Source organism: Dermacentor albipictus, chromosome 1 (assembly GCF_038994185.2).
Source record: "Dermacentor albipictus isolate Rhodes 1998 colony chromosome 1, USDA_Dalb.pri_finalv2, whole genome shotgun sequence".
NCBI lineage: Eukaryota > Metazoa > Arthropoda > Arachnida > Ixodida > Ixodidae > Dermacentor > Dermacentor albipictus.
Window position 1 is genome coordinate 493,236,532 of NC_091821.1, and position 18,756 is coordinate 493,255,287.

General features: G+C 47.5%; 1 protein-coding gene and 1 long non-coding RNA gene across 5 annotated transcripts in view; one reads left to right on the forward strand and one right to left on the reverse strand.

Moving 5' to 3' along the window:
- Positions 1-18,756, forward strand: part of LOC135913065 (uncharacterized) — a 107,291-nt gene that overhangs the window by 23,278 nt on the left and 65,257 nt on the right. Inside the window, exons 3-6 of one of the 4 annotated variants that reach the window (XM_065445737.1) lie at positions 1,342-1,487; positions 7,296-7,313; positions 11,925-11,957; positions 14,674-14,700. In XM_065445737.1, coding sequence (XP_065301809.1) covers positions 1,342-1,487; positions 7,296-7,313; positions 11,925-11,957; positions 14,674-14,700 — 224 coding nt within the window. The remainder of the gene's footprint in view (positions 1-1,341; positions 1,488-7,295; positions 7,314-11,924; positions 11,958-14,673; positions 14,701-18,756) is intronic. The other 3 variants (XM_065445743.1, XM_065445750.2, XM_065445755.2) reach the window with 3 other exon arrangements.
- On the reverse strand, positions 1,377-18,540 carry LOC135913096 (uncharacterized). The gene is made up of 3 exons (XR_010567888.1): positions 18,407-18,540; positions 8,166-8,370; positions 1,377-1,497 (listed from the first exon to the last, which is right to left on the reverse strand). It is a non-coding gene; the product is annotated as an uncharacterized lncRNA (long non-coding RNA).

The window sequence follows — 18,756 nt, forward strand, 5'->3', positions numbered from 1 at the left end:
GTACTCATTGATTTTTTTCTGTAACGTGTACAACTCTAGTGTGTATGTGTGCGGGTCTGTGTGTGTGTGTGTATGTGTATATGCATGTGTGTGTATGTCTATGTGTGTGCGTATTTGTGCGTGTGCGTGCGTGTGTTTGTGTGTAGTATGTATGTATGTATGTATGTATGTATGTATGTATGTATGTATGTATGTATGTATGTATGTATGTATGTATGTATGTATGTATGTATGTATGTATGTATGTATGTATGTATGTATGTATGTATGTATGTATGTATGTATGTATGTATGTATGTATGTATGTATGTATGTATGTATGTATGTATGTTTGTATCTATGTATGTATGTATGTATGTATGTATGTACGTATGTATGTATGTATGTGCGGGGTGTGTGTATGTGTCTATTTATATAGGGTGTCCTAACTATCATGGACCAACATTTCAACATTTATGCATATGGCACATATATGGCAACATTTATGCATATGGCACGTAGCTGAACAGAGCCGGGTAATCGTCCTTGCCGACGCTTGAAGAGACTCGGACTATTTTCTTACGTTCCGCCTAAATACATAATTACTATTAATAATTATCAACTTTCCATGTGGTATAATTAGATGAAAAGTGTCAATGGGAAAATTGTAGAACAACATAAAAAACTCCCGACGCAGCTTCGTGCTACTCATTACGGGCTACATAAAAATGTTTTTCCCAGCATGAAAAAAAAAGCCCACGAATACACGCTAAGTCCCTCGAGCGGCCAGTCGCGCAGCAGTTTTGCCTACATTCACGGGCTTCCTTCACGCTGTGAAGAACACTTTTATGTAGCAGTGTTGTCGACAGAGAGCTGCGTAGGGAGTTTTTCATGTTTCCCTACAATTTTCTCATTTGCACATTTAATCTAAATAATATGTTTGAGAAGTTGATTAATGAATTAAGATTATGTAAGTAGGTCGAATGCAAAAATTTATCTGAGTGACTCCTAGCGACGGCAAAGACCATTACCTTGGTTCTGTCCAGCCATGTGGGATTCGCATATTTTTAAATCATGGTGCCTGATAGTTGGGACACCCTATGTAGATATATTTGAAGTTAGTGAGTATGCCTATGTCATAAGATGGAAGTAGACTGATGATCTCGGTACAAGAAGGAAAAAAGAACAAGTGGACCTCAACCTATATTAACAGCTCGTGTTACAGTTTCTTTTTCTGTTGACTGTACAAAATGGCGTATACCAGGTAGCCGACCAGCTCTTTCTTTTGACACTGCCTGGTCTCTTGTGTAGCGCACCACGTCAGTTTTGCGGGTACGTTTAATTTGCTTGCGTTTGCGCCAGGTCGGAGATGAGCGTGGACATGTCGACGACCCAACCGACAGACAAAGACGACGAGGACACCAAGAAGAAGATCATGCTGATCGTCTGCTGCACCCTCCTGCTGTTGCTGCTGCTCTTGTACTTCGTCGCCAGCGCGCTGCTCCTTGGTACGAATCACTTTGGAGAAAGAGAGAAAAAAAAAGCCCACGTATTTTTTGGGAACATAAGCCGTGTTCCCCCCCCCCCCCAAACAAAAAAAAAACCTTCGTCCGTGCGTCGGTGCGAGTTATATGTAGAACTATGCAAGATGGCGCGACCAATATGACCATTTTTCTTCCTTAGCACACTACGCCGCAGTGGTCATATGATCCACCGGCAAACAACGCCTCGTAAAAGTTCGAGGTGAACCACGGTGAAAGGACCAGCGATACTGCCGGCTGAAGTAGCTGAACTTTTTTTTTCTTGTATATCTGCGTCGGAGGACGAGATATCTGATGGCCTCGAGAGAAGGGCTCTAAATGTTGTTTTTTCTGCGCCTATGAGGAGTGTTGGCTGAGAGAGAGAAAAGTGACTTTATTTCAACCCGTCAAATAGATGTTGGGAGTTGAGCCTTTAGCCTAGACCCCCAAAATCCTCCCTAACTGTTGGCCGGGATCCCCTGCGACGCGACGTCGGTCAGGGCGAGACCAATGACTTGCTGAGTTTTTTTTTTGTATGCCAGAATGTTCCGCTTATAAAAACTTTGCTTAGGAAAAATATCCACGGGGTCGCAACATTCATGTGGGTACGGATTACTATTGAAACTGTTCGGGCTGCATACTGTCACGTAGTAGTGACAGAGAAGAAGGCAGCAAAACTGTGGTTAACGAAACTAGCGTTTTATTGGGCGAACTTGTGCCCTCAAAAGCAGGCTGCACTCAAAGAACAACGATAGCGGCGAACTCACTCGGCGATCGTCGAAAATCTGATCAGTGGGTCAAGCGCGTTGGCTTTTATACATCAGTCAACGAATGTTCCAGAGTAATCGCTGGAACCCACGTGTCTTCCACAAAGTTCTTCATTATTCGCGTCGCGCATACATGCAATCAGATTACACAAGATTCGGTCACAGACAGCGGTTGGAACCATCGATAACATTCCAGATAATTCCTATACATGCAGACGCGTCCTGCGCTGTGCGATAACACTTGTTAGGCGGTGAAACGTGGTCACCCGATAAAGAAGTACACGTGTCAATACAAATTCCGCGCTTTTGCATGGTCCTGCTGTGTCTGGTTGTATTCGCGTTTCATTCGCGTAGACGCCTCTCCGGTCATTCCTCCAGCGTGCGCCAAAACAATACACCTTCACAAGCGCCGCGCGGTCACCGCACCTCCCATGCATCGGCCGAAATTGCTGCTGCAGCCGCACCACTTCGAGGCATGTGACGTCATAACCACAGACGCGCAAGCCACGTGCACAGGCGCCGTCGCCACACTCTTTGTCCCTCTTCTCTACTGTGTCCATTGCTGCAGCGCCGTCGCCACACTATTTATTCCTCCCCCTGCCCATTCCCATCGCTGTCAGGATCCCAATCCCAATCATCCCAATTCCAATCCCAATTCATCCCAATCCGTTTCTATTGCTGCAACGTTGTCGCCACACTCATCCCTCTCTCCCCTATCCGTTTCCATTGCTGAAGCGCGGTCGCCACACTTTTTCCCTTCTCCCTTACCCGTCTCCATTACTACGGCGCCGTAGCACACTATTTCCTCTTCTCTCCTACCCATCTCCATTGTTAAAGCGCCGTCGCCACAATCTTTCCCCCTCATGCGATCCGTTTCGATTGCCGCAGCGCGGTCACCATACCCTTGCCCTTCATCCCAATCCGTTTCCACTGCAGCAGCGCGGTCGCCCCCTTCCCCCTCCTCACCTTCATCCCAATTCATTTCCATTGGTGCACCACGGTCGCCGCACTCTTCCTCCTCTCCCCTATCCGTGTCCATTGCTGTAGCGTAGTCGCCACACTCCTTCCCCTTCTGCCCTAACCGTCTCCATTGCTACTGCGCCATCGCACACTATTTCCTCTTGTCCCCTACCCATGTGCATGGATGCAGTGCAGTCGCCACACTTCTTCCCCTCTCCCCCTGCCCGTCTCCATTTCTTAGTGCTGTAGCCAAACTCTTTCCCCCTCATCCCAATCCGTTTCCATTGCTGCAGAGTGGTCGCCACACTCTTTCCCCTTCTCCCCTAGCCGTCTCCATTGCTAGAACTCCGTCGCACACTCTTTCCTCTTTTCCCCTAATCATCTCAATTGTTGCAGCGCCATCGCCACACTATTTACCCTCCCCCTACCCATCTCAATTGCTGCAGTGCCGTCGCCACACTATTTCCGCTCTTCCCCGGCCCGTCTCCATTGCTGCAGCGCTGTCGCCACATTCTTTCCCCTCTACACTACCCGTTTCCTTGCTGCAGCGCTGTCGCCACACTCTTGCCGCCTCTATTCTATCCGTTTCCTCGCTGCAGCGTGGTAGCCACCCTCTTTCCCCTTCTCCCCTACCCGTCTCCATTGCTAGAGCCCCGTCGCAAAACTGTTTCCTGTTCTACCCTACCCATCTCAATTGCTGCAGTGCGTCGCCACACTATTTCCGCTCTTCCCCGGCCCGTCTCCATTGCTGCAGCGCTGTCGCCACATTCTTTCCCCTCTACGCTACCCGTTTCCTTGCTGCAGCGCTGTCGCCACACTCTTGCCGCCTCTATTCTATCCATTTCCACTGCTGCAGCGCGGTCGCCATAGTACTACCTCTGCTCCCCTACCCGTCTCCATTGCTAGAACCCCGTCACACTCTTTCCTCTTCTCCCGTATACCCATCTCAATTGCTGCAGCGCCGCCGCCTCACTATTTCGTCCTCTCCCCTACCCGTCTACATTGCTACAGCACTGTCGCCAAATTCTTTCCCCTCTGCACTATCCGTTTCCTTGCTGCAGCGCTGTCACCACACTCTTGTCCCCTCTCTCCTAACCATATCCAATCCTGTCCACGTGCCCTGTCCGCGATACGGACATAAGCCGCCCAGGGTACCTTCCTCGGGAACGCACGGGGGGGTCCATACGTGGGCTAGAGGTAAACAGCTTCGATGTAAAATTTTGTGCCCTGAAATGGGTAAGTACGGCATATTGTGATGGGTGTACAAACGTGTATAATCACGTTTCATCATGCCGACCTAGTTACAATAAATGCATCTTATTTACGGCATTACGTATATACCATTTTTTTCTTAACACTCACTAAAAGTTGGGGATACGATCTAAAGTGCGGAATTTGTGGCAGTTAGAATAAAGGCAGAGAGGTTCGCATGAGGTAAAATTCTCGCAAGTTAGCAGCTTCGCTCAGGGAGTAAGGAAATGTCGCAAAGAACGAAGAACAAGATTGGTGATGATGACGGCTGAGGGGAGAAGTAGAACGCACAATGGACAAGTCTATTATGCTCGCGGGCAACTTTCTGTGGCAATGAAGGGAAAGCTACGGAGGCAAAGCGCGCACAAGTGAGAGCGCTTCTGAAAAGAGTCCCGCGTTTTCACCCACATTAGTTTAAGCTGGGGAATAGAAAGCATACACACCTTATTAGCAACAGGTAAATACGAAAAAGCACACCACTGAATGTAAATGTTTACATATTTTCAGCTGTTCTCTTCCGCCTCTGGACAAAAGCGAAACCATCACACGTGTAAGGTGCATCGATTCGCCGCCTGTACCGAGCAACCAAAAGCTCTGTCAAACGCTGGCGAACTACTTGGCGCTGTAACACATGTGCAGCAGCTTCGCCCCTGTACCTTTCCACGGAATTTTGTCCGCGAGTATAGTAGACTTGGCCATTGTGCGTTCCACTTTCCTCAGCACTCATCGCCCCCAATCTTGTTCTTCGTTCTTTGCGACATCTCCTTACTCCTGCCCAGAGCAGCTAACTTTGCAAGGAATTCACCTTGGGCGAACCTTTCTGCCTTTATCCTAATGATGAAACGCGATCATACACGTTTGCACACTCACCACAAAATGCCGTGCTTACCAATTTCACGGCAATAAATTTTTACAGCAAAGCTGTTTACCTCTAGCCCCCGTATGTATCCCCCACGTGCTACAGCCTGCAGTCCAGGCCTGTACTTTTCAAAATAATGGAAACAAGACCTGCATAGCCTGATAACTGAATTTACTGCCACGCTAAGGCGCAATATAGCGTCATTTCACTATGGCTGGCTGTCCAGGTGGGCACGAGCATAATTTAACATCAATCTTCAATGTTCTGAGGGCAGTTACGTAGCACATGCTTTACAGATTCATGCACATGGCCCTGCTCATAGTCTGCAGACTCGGACCGCGCTTCCAAAAACTATAGCATCACGAGAGATCATGTTATGAAGGCACACGCACAGTCGACTGCGCCTGCATTGTTACAAGAATTGCGTGTGCTATCAGTTTCTCTTTGGTGCAATATCACTTTCATTGAGGCTGTTGTTGATGGCATGACCAATCATGAAGGCTGAGCCTATTTACAGACATCCGAAACCATGTCATTGGACATAATGCTAGGTGCGTTCTAATAGTGAAATTGGTCTAATAGTGATAATTAAGAAGCGACAGTGTATTCATTTGTAACAAATTGCCAGGATCGCCACTAGCTTCCAGATAGTCATTCCCTAAGTGCCTGATGAAATACTCGTCCGTTGACATACCAGTTAATTTTGGCTTCGATGAAAAAAACAGCGTTTTGGTAAACTGTATTTTAATAGCGAGTTTGACGAGGCATTTTTTTTAAAACCAGTGCCATTTCCAGAATTAGTTCCAATCAAATGGACCTTGCAAACGCACCGGCTATAATTTTTAAATTAAATTTCAATATGTGCGGTAATTATTAAGGAGCCCAAATGGTAAATTTTGTTAATTAAGAAAGCATGCTTCTTTGCTTCGTTGTGAAGGTAATGTCGGCCACATTGAGCGAATCAATTAAGGATTATTGTTGCACTAACTACTGTAGGGAATTTTTTTAAAAATATGTGTAGTCTAAAAATTCTGGTATACATGTAGTCCAATGACATAAAAACATGTTCGTTGTCCGTAGCATTTGTGATGGTGTTCGCACTTGCACAGCCTTTTTCTTCGCTTCGTTTATATTTCATTTGTCACACTTCATAACAATTTCAAATATAACCCGAATTATCTCCCTGGTTCGTAGGTGGGCATTGCGCCAGCTACGAGCCCATAGCCTACGAGTTCATGCGCCCATGCCATGCCAACAACACAGTGCGAAAAAAATGTAGCACGATTGCTTGTTTTTCTTTCGGACAAACTGCTGCATTTCGCTGTAGTGTACAGCTTTAACCATGATTTCAGAAGTGAATGCGTAACACCCCCCAACAGAGAGAACAACCACTAATGTATAGCAATAGACTGGACACCACGTAACCAAGAAAAGTTGTGCTGTATGAAGCAGTTCTGTCTTCAACTTACTGCGTACGGAAGAGTTTATGGTCTGGCATTTCACTGGAACAAACGGTTTGAGATGATTTGCAGCTTAAAGAGATTTAACGAACGACGAGCAAAGAGTACTTCAACTCGTCTTTAGGTCAGAACAGCTGTGTCGGCTGCGACGCGGGCAGCAATATTTACTTTCGTCGTCTTCTGATCTGGTGGATTTATGGGCCTTATGCGCCTTACGAAGACGCTCAAGAATACTTGATATTCAACATAATAAGCTAATGAAGCTGATACGTAGCTAGATCGTGACAACACTGCGTAAGTCGTCTTTTTGTGCAAAAGGTCATTCTCATCGGCACAGCCAAAGTTATCTGACGCTATACAAGGGGAATTTTTGTATATTTGTGTTATTTTGTATTTACCTTGGCTTACTTTTGTTTGCTACACTTGGGTATTTACGGAAACTACCATGTCTTTAACTTTCTTTACATCCTAAGACTATCGTACATCTTTTATTTTGCAGACGAAGAGATGAATGACGGTAAGTAAAGTCATAGTACAGCCACTTGTATGAAGAACTAGCGAACGCCTCGCTTGTATTCACTGCGCCTAAGAATGAAAGTTGGTCCAATTATTTTTCCTCCACTTTCTGATTGCCCTTGGCGCCATAATGCTTTCCTGGAGTGATAACATAGACCTGCCATTGCAAAATCATTTTCTTTTTGATTTTCTAGCACTCATCAGTTCATGTTCAAAATGGATGCCGCTATCTGGCATTCGTCCATTCTTTGCCTAGTCTTTTCTTTCCTTGAACCGATTGCCAACACTTGGCAGAGAGAAGGCGGGTGGAACATTCAGTTTACTTTGTCCCTTCCCGTCGATCTTTGGTGTAAAGGCAAAGTTAAGTCAAAGTAAATAATTACGAGAGTTAATTAAGGCACTCGAACCAACGACCTTTGGTCGAAGTCGTACCCCTGATCTTTGGTGGTAAAGCGAAGGTAAGTCATATTTAATAATTAAGCCATAATTAATTACGGCACTCGAACCAACGACCTTTGGTGGGAGTCAAACCCACGATATTTGCTGTTAAGGGGAAGTTAATTAAATCATAGTTAATAATGAAGATATAGCTAATTAAGGCACTCGAGCCAAAGCCCTTCGGTGCGAGTCGAATCCACGATGTTTGGGGATAGGGTGAAGTTAATAAGACACGGTAACTAAGAGAGTTAAGGGCACTGGAACCCAAGCCCTTTGTTGGGAGTCGAACCCACGACCTTGCGTTGTGGCATAACGTCTAAGCATCGCGCGGTGGTCGCACTGCCTTCGCATTCATCCATGTATGGATAAGTAAGTGCCACTTTAAGTTTTGGCCCCATCTTCTGCGACCACTCACCCAATGGACCTCGACGGAATTTTGAATGGTCTTCAATTGCAATTGCCTTCATCTGAAGGGTCTCCGGGACGCATGGTTCCAGCATGATGGTGCCCTCCCCCCAACAGCAATAGTCAAGCTCGAGGCTAGCTTGACGTGGCCTTCCAAGGAAAGTCAATCGGGCGAAACGGACCAGTGTCATGGCCTTCAAGGTCACCAGGCATTACTGCAATAGAATTTTTTTTAGGGTATGTCAAAGACCGTGTGTATTGAACCGAGATCATCCTACCAGATGCATTAAAAGTAGAAGTGCCCAAGTTTGCAGAAATTCCCGAAGATGTCGTCAGGAGTGCATCGGCGGACGTTTAAAATGGTGTCAGTGCTGTGTCGTTTCAGAGGGAGACTTCTTTGAGCACAACTTGTAGTGCGCAAAGACTAAAGTCAGGCGCCCGTCAAGTCTCATTTAGAAGAGCGTATACCTGCACAGCGTATGTCCTTTTTAACGCCTCCTACCACATCTTGGTGTCCCAAGATGGTTCATCAAGATGGTGTACCAAGATGGTGTTCCAAGACTTGGTACCCCTAGACTTGGTGCCCAAAGACTTGGTGCCTCAGGACAGCAGGGAACCTGAAGAACCGGATGTCGTTGCTCCTGTGTATTTTGGTTTCGGCTAAACACCCTACCGCATGGTTTGCTGTTTACGTTTTACTTCATCTGCCGTTTTGTAGCCTAACGTCCTGGCTGCCATCTTTGGAATAGGGAAATGAAGTTACGCTGTTCTGTTCTTTGCACTCACTACTTAAGCCTGGCCCCCACGGAGCTTTCTTGCACGAGAAACGTGCGGCCGTGCGGCCCTAGTGGTGCTATCATAGGCACTTCCCGCGCACCACGATGGTGCAATTACGCGGAACAGCCGCGCGCGTGTCACACGAGGTGCATTTTCGCGTGCAAAAAAGGCTCCATGTGGGCTAAGCTTTGCTTTCTACAGAAGCGGCGCTGGCTTGCTTTTCGTGACACATCAGTAGTTTTTGACGCGAATCTTGCAGCCACCGGAAACGCCAAGCCCGTCCAAGACAGCGGTGCAGAGACAAGCGGAATTTCGTTTGCTGATCGGTCACCCGGGAGCGCTGAAATAGCGGTGTTATCACGCGCTTGTTTCTGTATTTCGCGGGCTATCTTTAAAGGGCCCCTGAAACGGTCCAGACAAATTTTGTAGACGCGTAGGGTACAGCTTAAGTAGAACATTCGCACCACAATTTAAGTGAAGCGTTACGTATTAATGGAGCTACAAGCGATTAAAAGTTACCCTCCTCCCCAGCCATGCTTTTCCTCCTCAACTCGTTCGCCGAGCGAGTGGGGCTAAGCTCCGCCTTCACTGGTCCTGCGTCACGATGCGAAGTCACATAGTCCACTTCCGGTTGTGTTGAAGCCCGCCCCCGCCCGCGCGAAACCTCTCCGCTAGCCGCTTGGCTGTCGACCCCAAGCGAGAGCTATCGAAGCAGCGTGCGTTGCGAGCATTCTGTCATAGCGCCGAACGGGTCTGGTATTCCGTTAGCCACAAGCAAGCTGGTCATATCGGCAAATGACTGGAGGCATAAACTCAAGCTGATGAAGGAACTTTGGCGTAGACGTATGTGAGCGGCCTGATCGGTCTGCACGGTCCAGACACTTGTTGGCGCAGCGCTTAACCAGCCAAACAAAGCGCTAATATTGCTCTAACCAAGTGTAACACATTTTAAACATTTATAAAAACAACGTGTTGATGATTACACTCCTGCGAAAAATACGCACCAGCAGCAAAAAAGAATACGCTTCGTTGCTGCTGTGTATGGTTGAGCTCTATGCCACCAGATGGGTGCACCGTGCAGACCATTCACCTTTGCCCTTCTGCTCATCTCGGCTCATCCCGTTACGGCACAGTCAAGCGGCCAGGCCCTGTCCCCTTGCGCTTACGTTTGCCCTAATACGGGACTCGCGAAACGCTAGTGCGTTAGTAATCTTCCGGTGTAAAGTGACGGCCACAAACGTGCTAATCCTGGCGCCGATCGGATAGCGGCAGTCCGATGCGCAGCAGCCAGTTCGCTCGTACGCTGCCCTGTAGAGGGACACGATGTCGCAGCTTGACATATTGGCAGTCGCTACGTTTGCAGTCCACAAGGCAACAAAGTCGAATCATAGTGCTCGCGAAAAGACTGAGACCAACTCTGACCGCGGAGCTCTCGTCAAAATGGAGTACGTTGTAACACAAGCAGACGACACTTGCTGTGTGCCGGAAGTGCTTAAGTGTACTGAAAAATTGTTGTTGTGCATTCTCTTTCTGCTACTTTCTCTTTCTAAAAACAAATTAACTAACATTCCAACTATTGCGAAGATAATTTGTTTACCATAAAGTTGGAAAAATTATCGATCACGCGCCCTGGTCAGCAAATCGGATAGCTCGCCCCACTGACGTCATATGGGTTATATCGGTCATATGGGTAGGGGCGGCTTAAAATTCCGCCGAGCAGTGCGCTGCGATCGGCAGCGATGTGCATTTTTAAAACCTTATAATAAATTACAAGCTTTACGCAGAGCACTTAGATGTGTCAACTAATGATCAGAAGGACCTACTCTAACGACTCAGTACGTTTGTAGAAAATCGTCAAAAGCGTTTCAGGGTCTCTTTAAGGTCAAGTACAAGGAGCTCCATCAATGGTACTTGATAGCAAACACTTTAGTCGTCTATTTTTAAATGTGATCTACAACTTTTGGTAAAGCCGACATATAAAAAGTTAGGCAATTAGTTTATACTAACTAATTGACTTTTCAAAATAAAAACACCGCAGGTTAGGCCGCGCGTATACAACCCCACTTAGTTAAGTTTCAGCCTTCTAGCCACTCCGTCGTTTTTAAAACATTGGTTACTTTTAGCTGAGACATCCGGTATACGACAGCAAGGGAAACACTAGAATGCTTACAACGAGACCAATGGCATGAAATTTCTGTTTTGCGGCACGCTTGAGTTAAGACGGCTGGGACGGACGGACGGACGGACGGACGGACGGACGGATGGACGGACGGACGGATGGACGGACGGACGGACGGACGGACGGACGGACGGACGGACGGACGGACGGACGGACGGACGGACGGACGGACGGACGGACGGACGGACAGACAGACAGACAGACAGACAGACAGACAGACAGACAGACAGACAGACAGACAGACAGACAGACAGACAGACAGACGGACGGACGGACGGACGGACGGACGGACGGACGGACGGACGGACGGACGGACGGACGGACGGACGGACGGACGGACGGACGGACGGACGGACGGACGGACGGACGGACGGACGGACGGACGGACGGACGGACGGACGGACGGACGGACGGACGGACGGACGGACGGACGGACGGACGGACGGACGGACGGACGGACGGACGGACGGACGGACGGACGGACGGACGGACGGACGGACAGACAGACAGACAGACAGACAGACAGACAGACAGACAGACAGACAGACAGACAGACAGACAGACAGACAGACAGACAGACAGACAGACAGACAGACAGACAGACAGACAGACAGACAGACAGACAGACAGACAGACAGACAGACAGACAGACAGACAGACAGACAGACAGACAGACAGACAGACAGACAGACAGACAGACAGACAGACAGACAGACAGTATCATTTCGTATCGTATCGTATCGCATACCAGTTGTACCAAGCCAAGCGCCGCCACATGCTCATATTGATTCCTACTTTCATATTTCATTTCAGATACAGAAATCCCTGTGACTGCCCGCACTTATGGTGAGTTGTAGAACTTGGTGGGTCGTGTTTAGCTTAGGTTACAACAAAGGAAAATGTTCGATAGAGTTTTGTTATTTCCCTGCACAATTCCAGAATTCACATCTCAACTACACGCGCAAAACAGCAGGTGGATACATGGGCAATCGATGGGCAACCGAAGACGCAGTTAGCGAAAAAGGGTGTTCGGCTGCATGAACCGGCTCATGAAAGACCCAGGTCATCGCGCACACCGGTCATAGACATCGCGCGAATAAACCATTCATGACTAATGTGTGCGCGACCAGCACTTCTGTATAGTCGAAATCTTCATATTGCCTAAGATAACCCAATTGTAATTACGCATGACGTCTCGATATAAAATATACGCTCGTGTTCACGTAACTTCTTTTGCTTGAGAACGTATTCTCGTTGACCGAAGTTCGTTTGCCGCTATGATATTGACCGGAGGGATAGGAATACTGCTGCTGTGGCGATTACGAATAGCACACAGCATTTCTGAAATAGCAGTTTTCTGACGAAGGGATCATTGTTCACAAATACATTCTCGCGCTAGGACTGTTCGTAACAACAAATTCCAGCCAGTCCTTTTGATGGATGTAGTTTTACCGGGCACGGCCAGCAAAGGAAAAAGATAAATGACGTGCAAAAAGCAATGTGAATACGGTCCAGACTCCCTGTGAGGACTGCAGCTTTAGCAGCGTCGGTTAGCATGGCAACACGTATTCTGCATGGACACAATATTCACCAATGTAATGTCAAATCTACAGTGAACTAGACGGAGTAAAGTGCTAGTAATGAAAAAAAAAAAGATATTGTATTTTGCAGTCGTTCGCCTGCGATATTGCCACCTCTCCTTAATTACGCTATGTCCCGCAGTTTATCATTTGTGCCGACCAAGGAATGGAACATCATTATACTGCAGTGATGAATTGAGCCCATATTCGCTGCGAGATCGAACTAAGGGCGACAGCACAGTCCTCGGGTTGCGTGCGGATAGGCGGTGGACGGCATGGATTGATATGTACGCGGAAGCGTACCGCTGTGAAAGATTCGGCCAAATTTTCTGCTAATGAAACACGCTGACTGCTGTGATCTGATCTTACATCGCCCTCCAAAGCCACTTTCTTGAGCAAAATACGCGACAACGTTTCCATTTACTTCAAATAAGCGCATACTGTCATTCAACGGGGACTGGAACACAGCCGCACAGTCTCTGTTCTGGCACTTTCTCGGGGCGCATTTTGTACATGGTCCGCTTGCGTTCCGCCTATTCGGTTATTATTGTTGCACCAGTTGTTAATACCGCATTGTTTGCGAACCTTGCACTGGTTTAATTTAGGAAATCTGGACTCCTGTACAACGAAGCTAAAGTGCATACTCCACAGCTTCTTTTCTTTTCTTTACTTTTTTATTCACTGAAATGCCAGCTGTTTGAATTCAATGAAGCAAGCTATATGCCACTGTTCATTACAGTACGTTAGTAGGGTCGTGCGGTTCATTGAGACGAGACTATTTTCATTGCCCTTGAACGCTTACGCGCATGACAGCGATTTCACATGGTCGTAACTATTTCATGAGCTAAAATAATTAGGCAATTTTATTTCAGCTAACAGTGACCACTGTGTTGCATCAAGCTAAGAACACCCAAATGAAGAGCGAAATGAAATTACAATATCCCGGTCACGCCGGCCGCAATTCAAGGGGTACGAAATGCAATAGCACGCGTGTATTTAGATTTAGGTGCACGTTAAAGAACCCCAGGTGGTCCAAATTTCCGAAGTCCCCAACTACGAAGTGCCTCATAATCAGATCGTGGTTTTGGTACGCGAAATCCTGTAAAAAAATTACACAGCCGCCTTTCAACTCAATGTTATGACGTCCTGCGTCCAGAGACCGGCGTGTCACATGTGACCCTATTTTAACTTTCCTCTTGTTGCAGCGAACCAAAGTAAAAAAGCGCGCGATTTAATTCTGAGGCAAAATCAATTCGCCGTAGTGCCACATATTAGAGCAGCATCTGTGGACGCGCAACCATTAAGCGAGAGTCATGCAATTATCAAGATGCAGTTATTGGACCACAAAGCGTATGAGGCGACGTGATATGAATACACGCTTACGACTCTCTTCTTCTTTTCTATTGGCGAATGACGTTCACGTCACCCCGTTCGTGTTTGATGGTACCACAGACATTGCGGAGTGATCAAGATATCGTGACCAGTCACTCAAGCGCGTTATTCACGTCCGGCTACTACCACTTCATCAATTTAATTAAAACAAGGTAAAACTCTTTTTGTGACGTTCTCGGAACACGAGGCTATAGTAAAATTGACGTGATCGGGGCAGTTGGAGGGCGCCATAATCCCCACACCGCGCGCTCGACAAGGTTTCATTCATCTCGCTATAGCTCAAAGACGACAGCGAAACGCTAGATGCTTTTGTGCACTCGCAGACCAGCATTTATGACTGTGCTACAGCCATGGTAGAACCGCGCGCACATGTAAGCACGTATAGGGCCTAGCAGAGCACGCGCAGTGCAATGCACGCAATCCTTGTTTCAGCTGTGCCCTCAAGGCGGCGACTCTGCTCGACCTCGAGGCCAATATTCATCGAAGCAAGACTTGCGCGAAATGTTTCTCAACGTTATTCTAGAACTGCTGAATATGTTAGCTGTATCATTAAATACAATGAAGCTCTCTATTCATTTGCCTTTCCACAGCAGTCGGAGGAGGAGGAGGTTCCCAACGTAAGTAATTACCCTTCGGCAGGGATCACCGGTAAATGGCTTCGCGCAGCCTAGGCCGCTCGACGCTGTTAGTAGCAGCATAGGGCACATTAAGTATTTTAAAAATCTTGCGAGGGTTATTTAGGAACTTGCCCGATCAGTGTACAGTATTTGTATTAGTGGCTACAGCATTGGTGTTGCTAAACACGTGGTTTTGGGTGCGGTTACTTGCATTAGTGACCACATTCTTATGCCTACAATAGACAACGATAGTGTAATAAGATTTAGTACAGCGGAAAAAAATGCGAGGTCGCAAAAATTCATCGGCAGCTGTCCGCATAGCGCGATTTCATTTTCCGTGGCGCATTTTCGTGACGTAGATCTGCACGCACTCGTTCGTGGTCAGTCAGAGCCTGTAACACAGGAAACATGGGCTGTAACTCACGACTAGTTTTAGATGAGAAAGTACTCACAAACAAAAAAAGTGTTCTTTACGCATTGAGCTAGCATGCATTACTAAGAGTGCTAGTTGTGTTTCACGATTGCGGCCGCATATTTAATTTAGTTCAAGAATTTCGCAATGCCACTGTACTAACAAATTACGCAGATCGAATGATATATGCTGGAATCTATATGACGCGAAGCTCTCGTGAAACGGTTAATAAATAAAATCCTGTAAATTTTCCCATTTCGCTCCTCCGTCTTGGCGTAAGAAAAACTGGCGCACGCCTGTGCTCTCGCTCACCCATCCCACGGAATGTGACAAATCCTACACTGGTTAATGTTTCATCATTTGTCCTTATATAAATATAGGGGCCGCTTCTTATCCGATTGCTCGTTGCGGGTATGTACTACTGCACAAAAATCATTAGCACCGTTATCAACGTGCGGATGCACTTCGTGTGCAATCCTCCATTGTGGTTATGTTCCGTAGCGTGGAAGTCGCGTTCATCATCAAAAATCGGTGGTCATCCCAACGAGCTGGTTGGTGGCACGATATGTACCAGGAGCTTCTAGGCTAATCCCTCGTTGTGGGTGCGTGCCACAGAGAGAAATCACCACCATAATCAACACCCGGACACGCTTCTTTCGCCGATCCATCACTGTGGCTATGTGTCATAGTATGGAAATCATAACCATCAAGAAGCGGTGATCATCTCAAAGAGATAATTGGCATGGCACAATAGTTACACAGTAGGCCGATACTCGGGTATGCCGATATAGTATGGGACCCTCACACAAAGGCTGGTATAGACATTACCGAAAGAGTACAAAAAAGGCTCTTAGATTTATCTACAGTGCTTATGATTGGCGCATTTCAGTCACCTCTTTAAGGTTGCGATCTGGGCTCCAGACACTAGAAACTCGTCGCAAAGTGCACCGTCTACAAACAATGTATAACATAGTTAACAACCACACTAAAATGAGATTTGACAACTACGTGCAATTTAACAAATCGCGACTGACCAGTGGTAAGCACAATCAAACAATATTGATGCCGTGTGCTAGAACAAACGCATATCTTCCTTCCTGCTCAAGACAATTTGCGAATGGAACGCTCTTCCGCAAAGCGTGGTCAACTCAGCCACTCCAGATTCCTTTTTATCTGCAACACAGAAGTGCTTGTAATGTCATGCATTCATTGTATCTTTTGCTTGTTACATATTCTGATGTCTCTTTAATTACGCCTTTCCTATTGGCAGCAATGTGACGGCATCATCGTATTTCTTTTGTGTATTTGCATATGTTTGCCTTGCCTATTAGGCTATCTTTTTACTTATTTTTTCTATCCCCTTTAGGAAAAAGTCTGAAATCACGTGATGTTTGTACCACTCCTGCCTGGGCTTCCAAATGGAAGCCGGCAGTATTGTGCTATAAATAAATAAATAAAGTACCGCCCACTTCTTGGCCAGTCTCTCGTGGTGGGCGATTGCCATTGTACCGCCCGCTTTTTCGGTAGGGAAATTACCTTGCCATTGTATGGAAATCATCATTCTCATAATCGATACGCGGAGACGCTTAAGGCTCAACCAGACGTACGCGTTACAATGCGTCCGCACACGCCTGCAGCACAGCACGCCTGGGCGCGTACGGCGTCAGGCGCGGAGGCTGTTTCGCGTGTCGGCGCGCGGCGGCGTGGAGACCTACAACCGCTAGGATTTTTGCGCCCGCGCCGGAAGCTGCCGCTCGCGTCAGTAGCATGACGCACCTCACATGGCCACGGCGAGCCAACGTCACTTCCGGAACGGCGCTTCGCGCGACGTTCAGGCAAGCCCGAGCAAGCTGCTTCAGCACCTCCTTGTTGGCTGTGAGCGTTGAGATCGACATTCTTCATGGCAGGTGCGGAAATCTTCAGCCGTGACGGCTGCATTAACAATGAAACTTTGATCGCCGAAGTGCAACGTAGCCAACCATCGGTACCGCTGGTACCGACGTCGCCTTCTCTTCAGCATTAGCAGCAACGTCATCATTTTCATGACAAGCAACACTTTCTTTTTTCTGGACAACGGTCTCATGATTCAACAGTTAGCACAAAGGTCGAGAGCTTGCAGCGCAGTTCGAGGTCTGACACACCGTACAACACGCGAGGCGCGTAGCACACGAGTGATGCTATGCCGATGCTGCTGCAGGTTTCGCCGGGCTCATAATACTCATATTAGGTCGCAGTTGAGCTGAATGAACCACAAGGAGTCGTAAAATATGTCTCTGAAATATAAAAACAAATGTTAAGCTAAAATTATTGTGTTTTCTTGCAATATGTAACACACTGCTTAACGTGGCCGTTAAGCGACACTGCCTTGAACATGGCAAGCTAGCAACACTGCGCCGCCGCTACGAGACGCGCGGCTACGCGCGGCAACTCGTGCATCGTTTGGGTGCGCGCCCTCTTGCTCCGTCGGGCGCGGCGCGACGTCGAGTCAGCGCGGTGTGTGCGGACGCATTGGAACGCGCACGTCTGGTTGAGCCTTTATTCGCCAGTCGCTCGTTGTTGGTATGTGCCCATAGTAGGGAAATAATATTCACAATCAACACGTGCCTGCCATCTGAAATAGTTATTTCGTGTCGGCACGAGAGAAGTATACGTGCGATTGTGGTCGAATGGTTGGAGCGTCAGACTGGTGCGTTGGCGGGTCCGGGTGTGAATCCCGGAGCTGGATGCGCCTCTTTATTTAGGGGAGGGTTAATCTACGCAGCGAGAGCCCGACCTACAGGCCATATCACCGGATGATAGCCAAAGAAAACTTCGCTTTACTAATATGGTGACTAAGCGCTAGAGATTGAACAGTATCTCGGCGTTTTAGCACACACACACACACAAAAAAATGTGCTGCAGTAGAAAGGCAGATGTCCATGAGTCAGCTCTCAGTGGCGGCTTCCCCGAAATAATGGAAGCCGGTCCCAAACGTACTGTTTTTGCCTATTGCAGACACCAGAAGCTTTGACATGCGCTGAAAAAACGTAAAAGCTACAGTGTGTTGCAACTTAGCCGTACGCAATAAATTCCAATGCGCACTTTACCTCTCCTTTCCGAAAGCCGGTTTTGTCCAGGAATCTATACGCTGAGCCCGAAAAATGGCGCAGCTCCTCACCTATGTTGTAGTGTCCGCATTATCCGTGAGCCGTGCTTCACAAACCCACGCAATTTCCTTTGCATGATTTCACGGAACAGAATATTGCCCGTACGTTCGCATCAACATAGCAATAATAAAATAGCGAAACAACTTACTGAATACTGGAAGTTCCCGGCGTAGTTGCCTGTAATACGGCAACGCCTGTGACGGCCCTCTCAACTTTTCACATTCCAGTGAAAATGTTTCGCTTCTGTCCTGCTGCAACGATAGGCCTCTCTCCTAACAATGCTGAGCTGTAACTGGAGAAACCTGGCGCCTGCGTCTCGTCACGCGGCACGTATGCGTGGGTGAAAGCGCATGCGGCCGCGGCAGTTTCGATTATGTCGCAGAGGCATAGATAAGCGGACGCTCTTGCCTTTGACGCCGTTGTATGTATGTAAGTTCTGTCCTTAAGCGTTATTCTCAACAACGAAGCTTTCCTGCACGAACTCTTTTACAAGTGAAC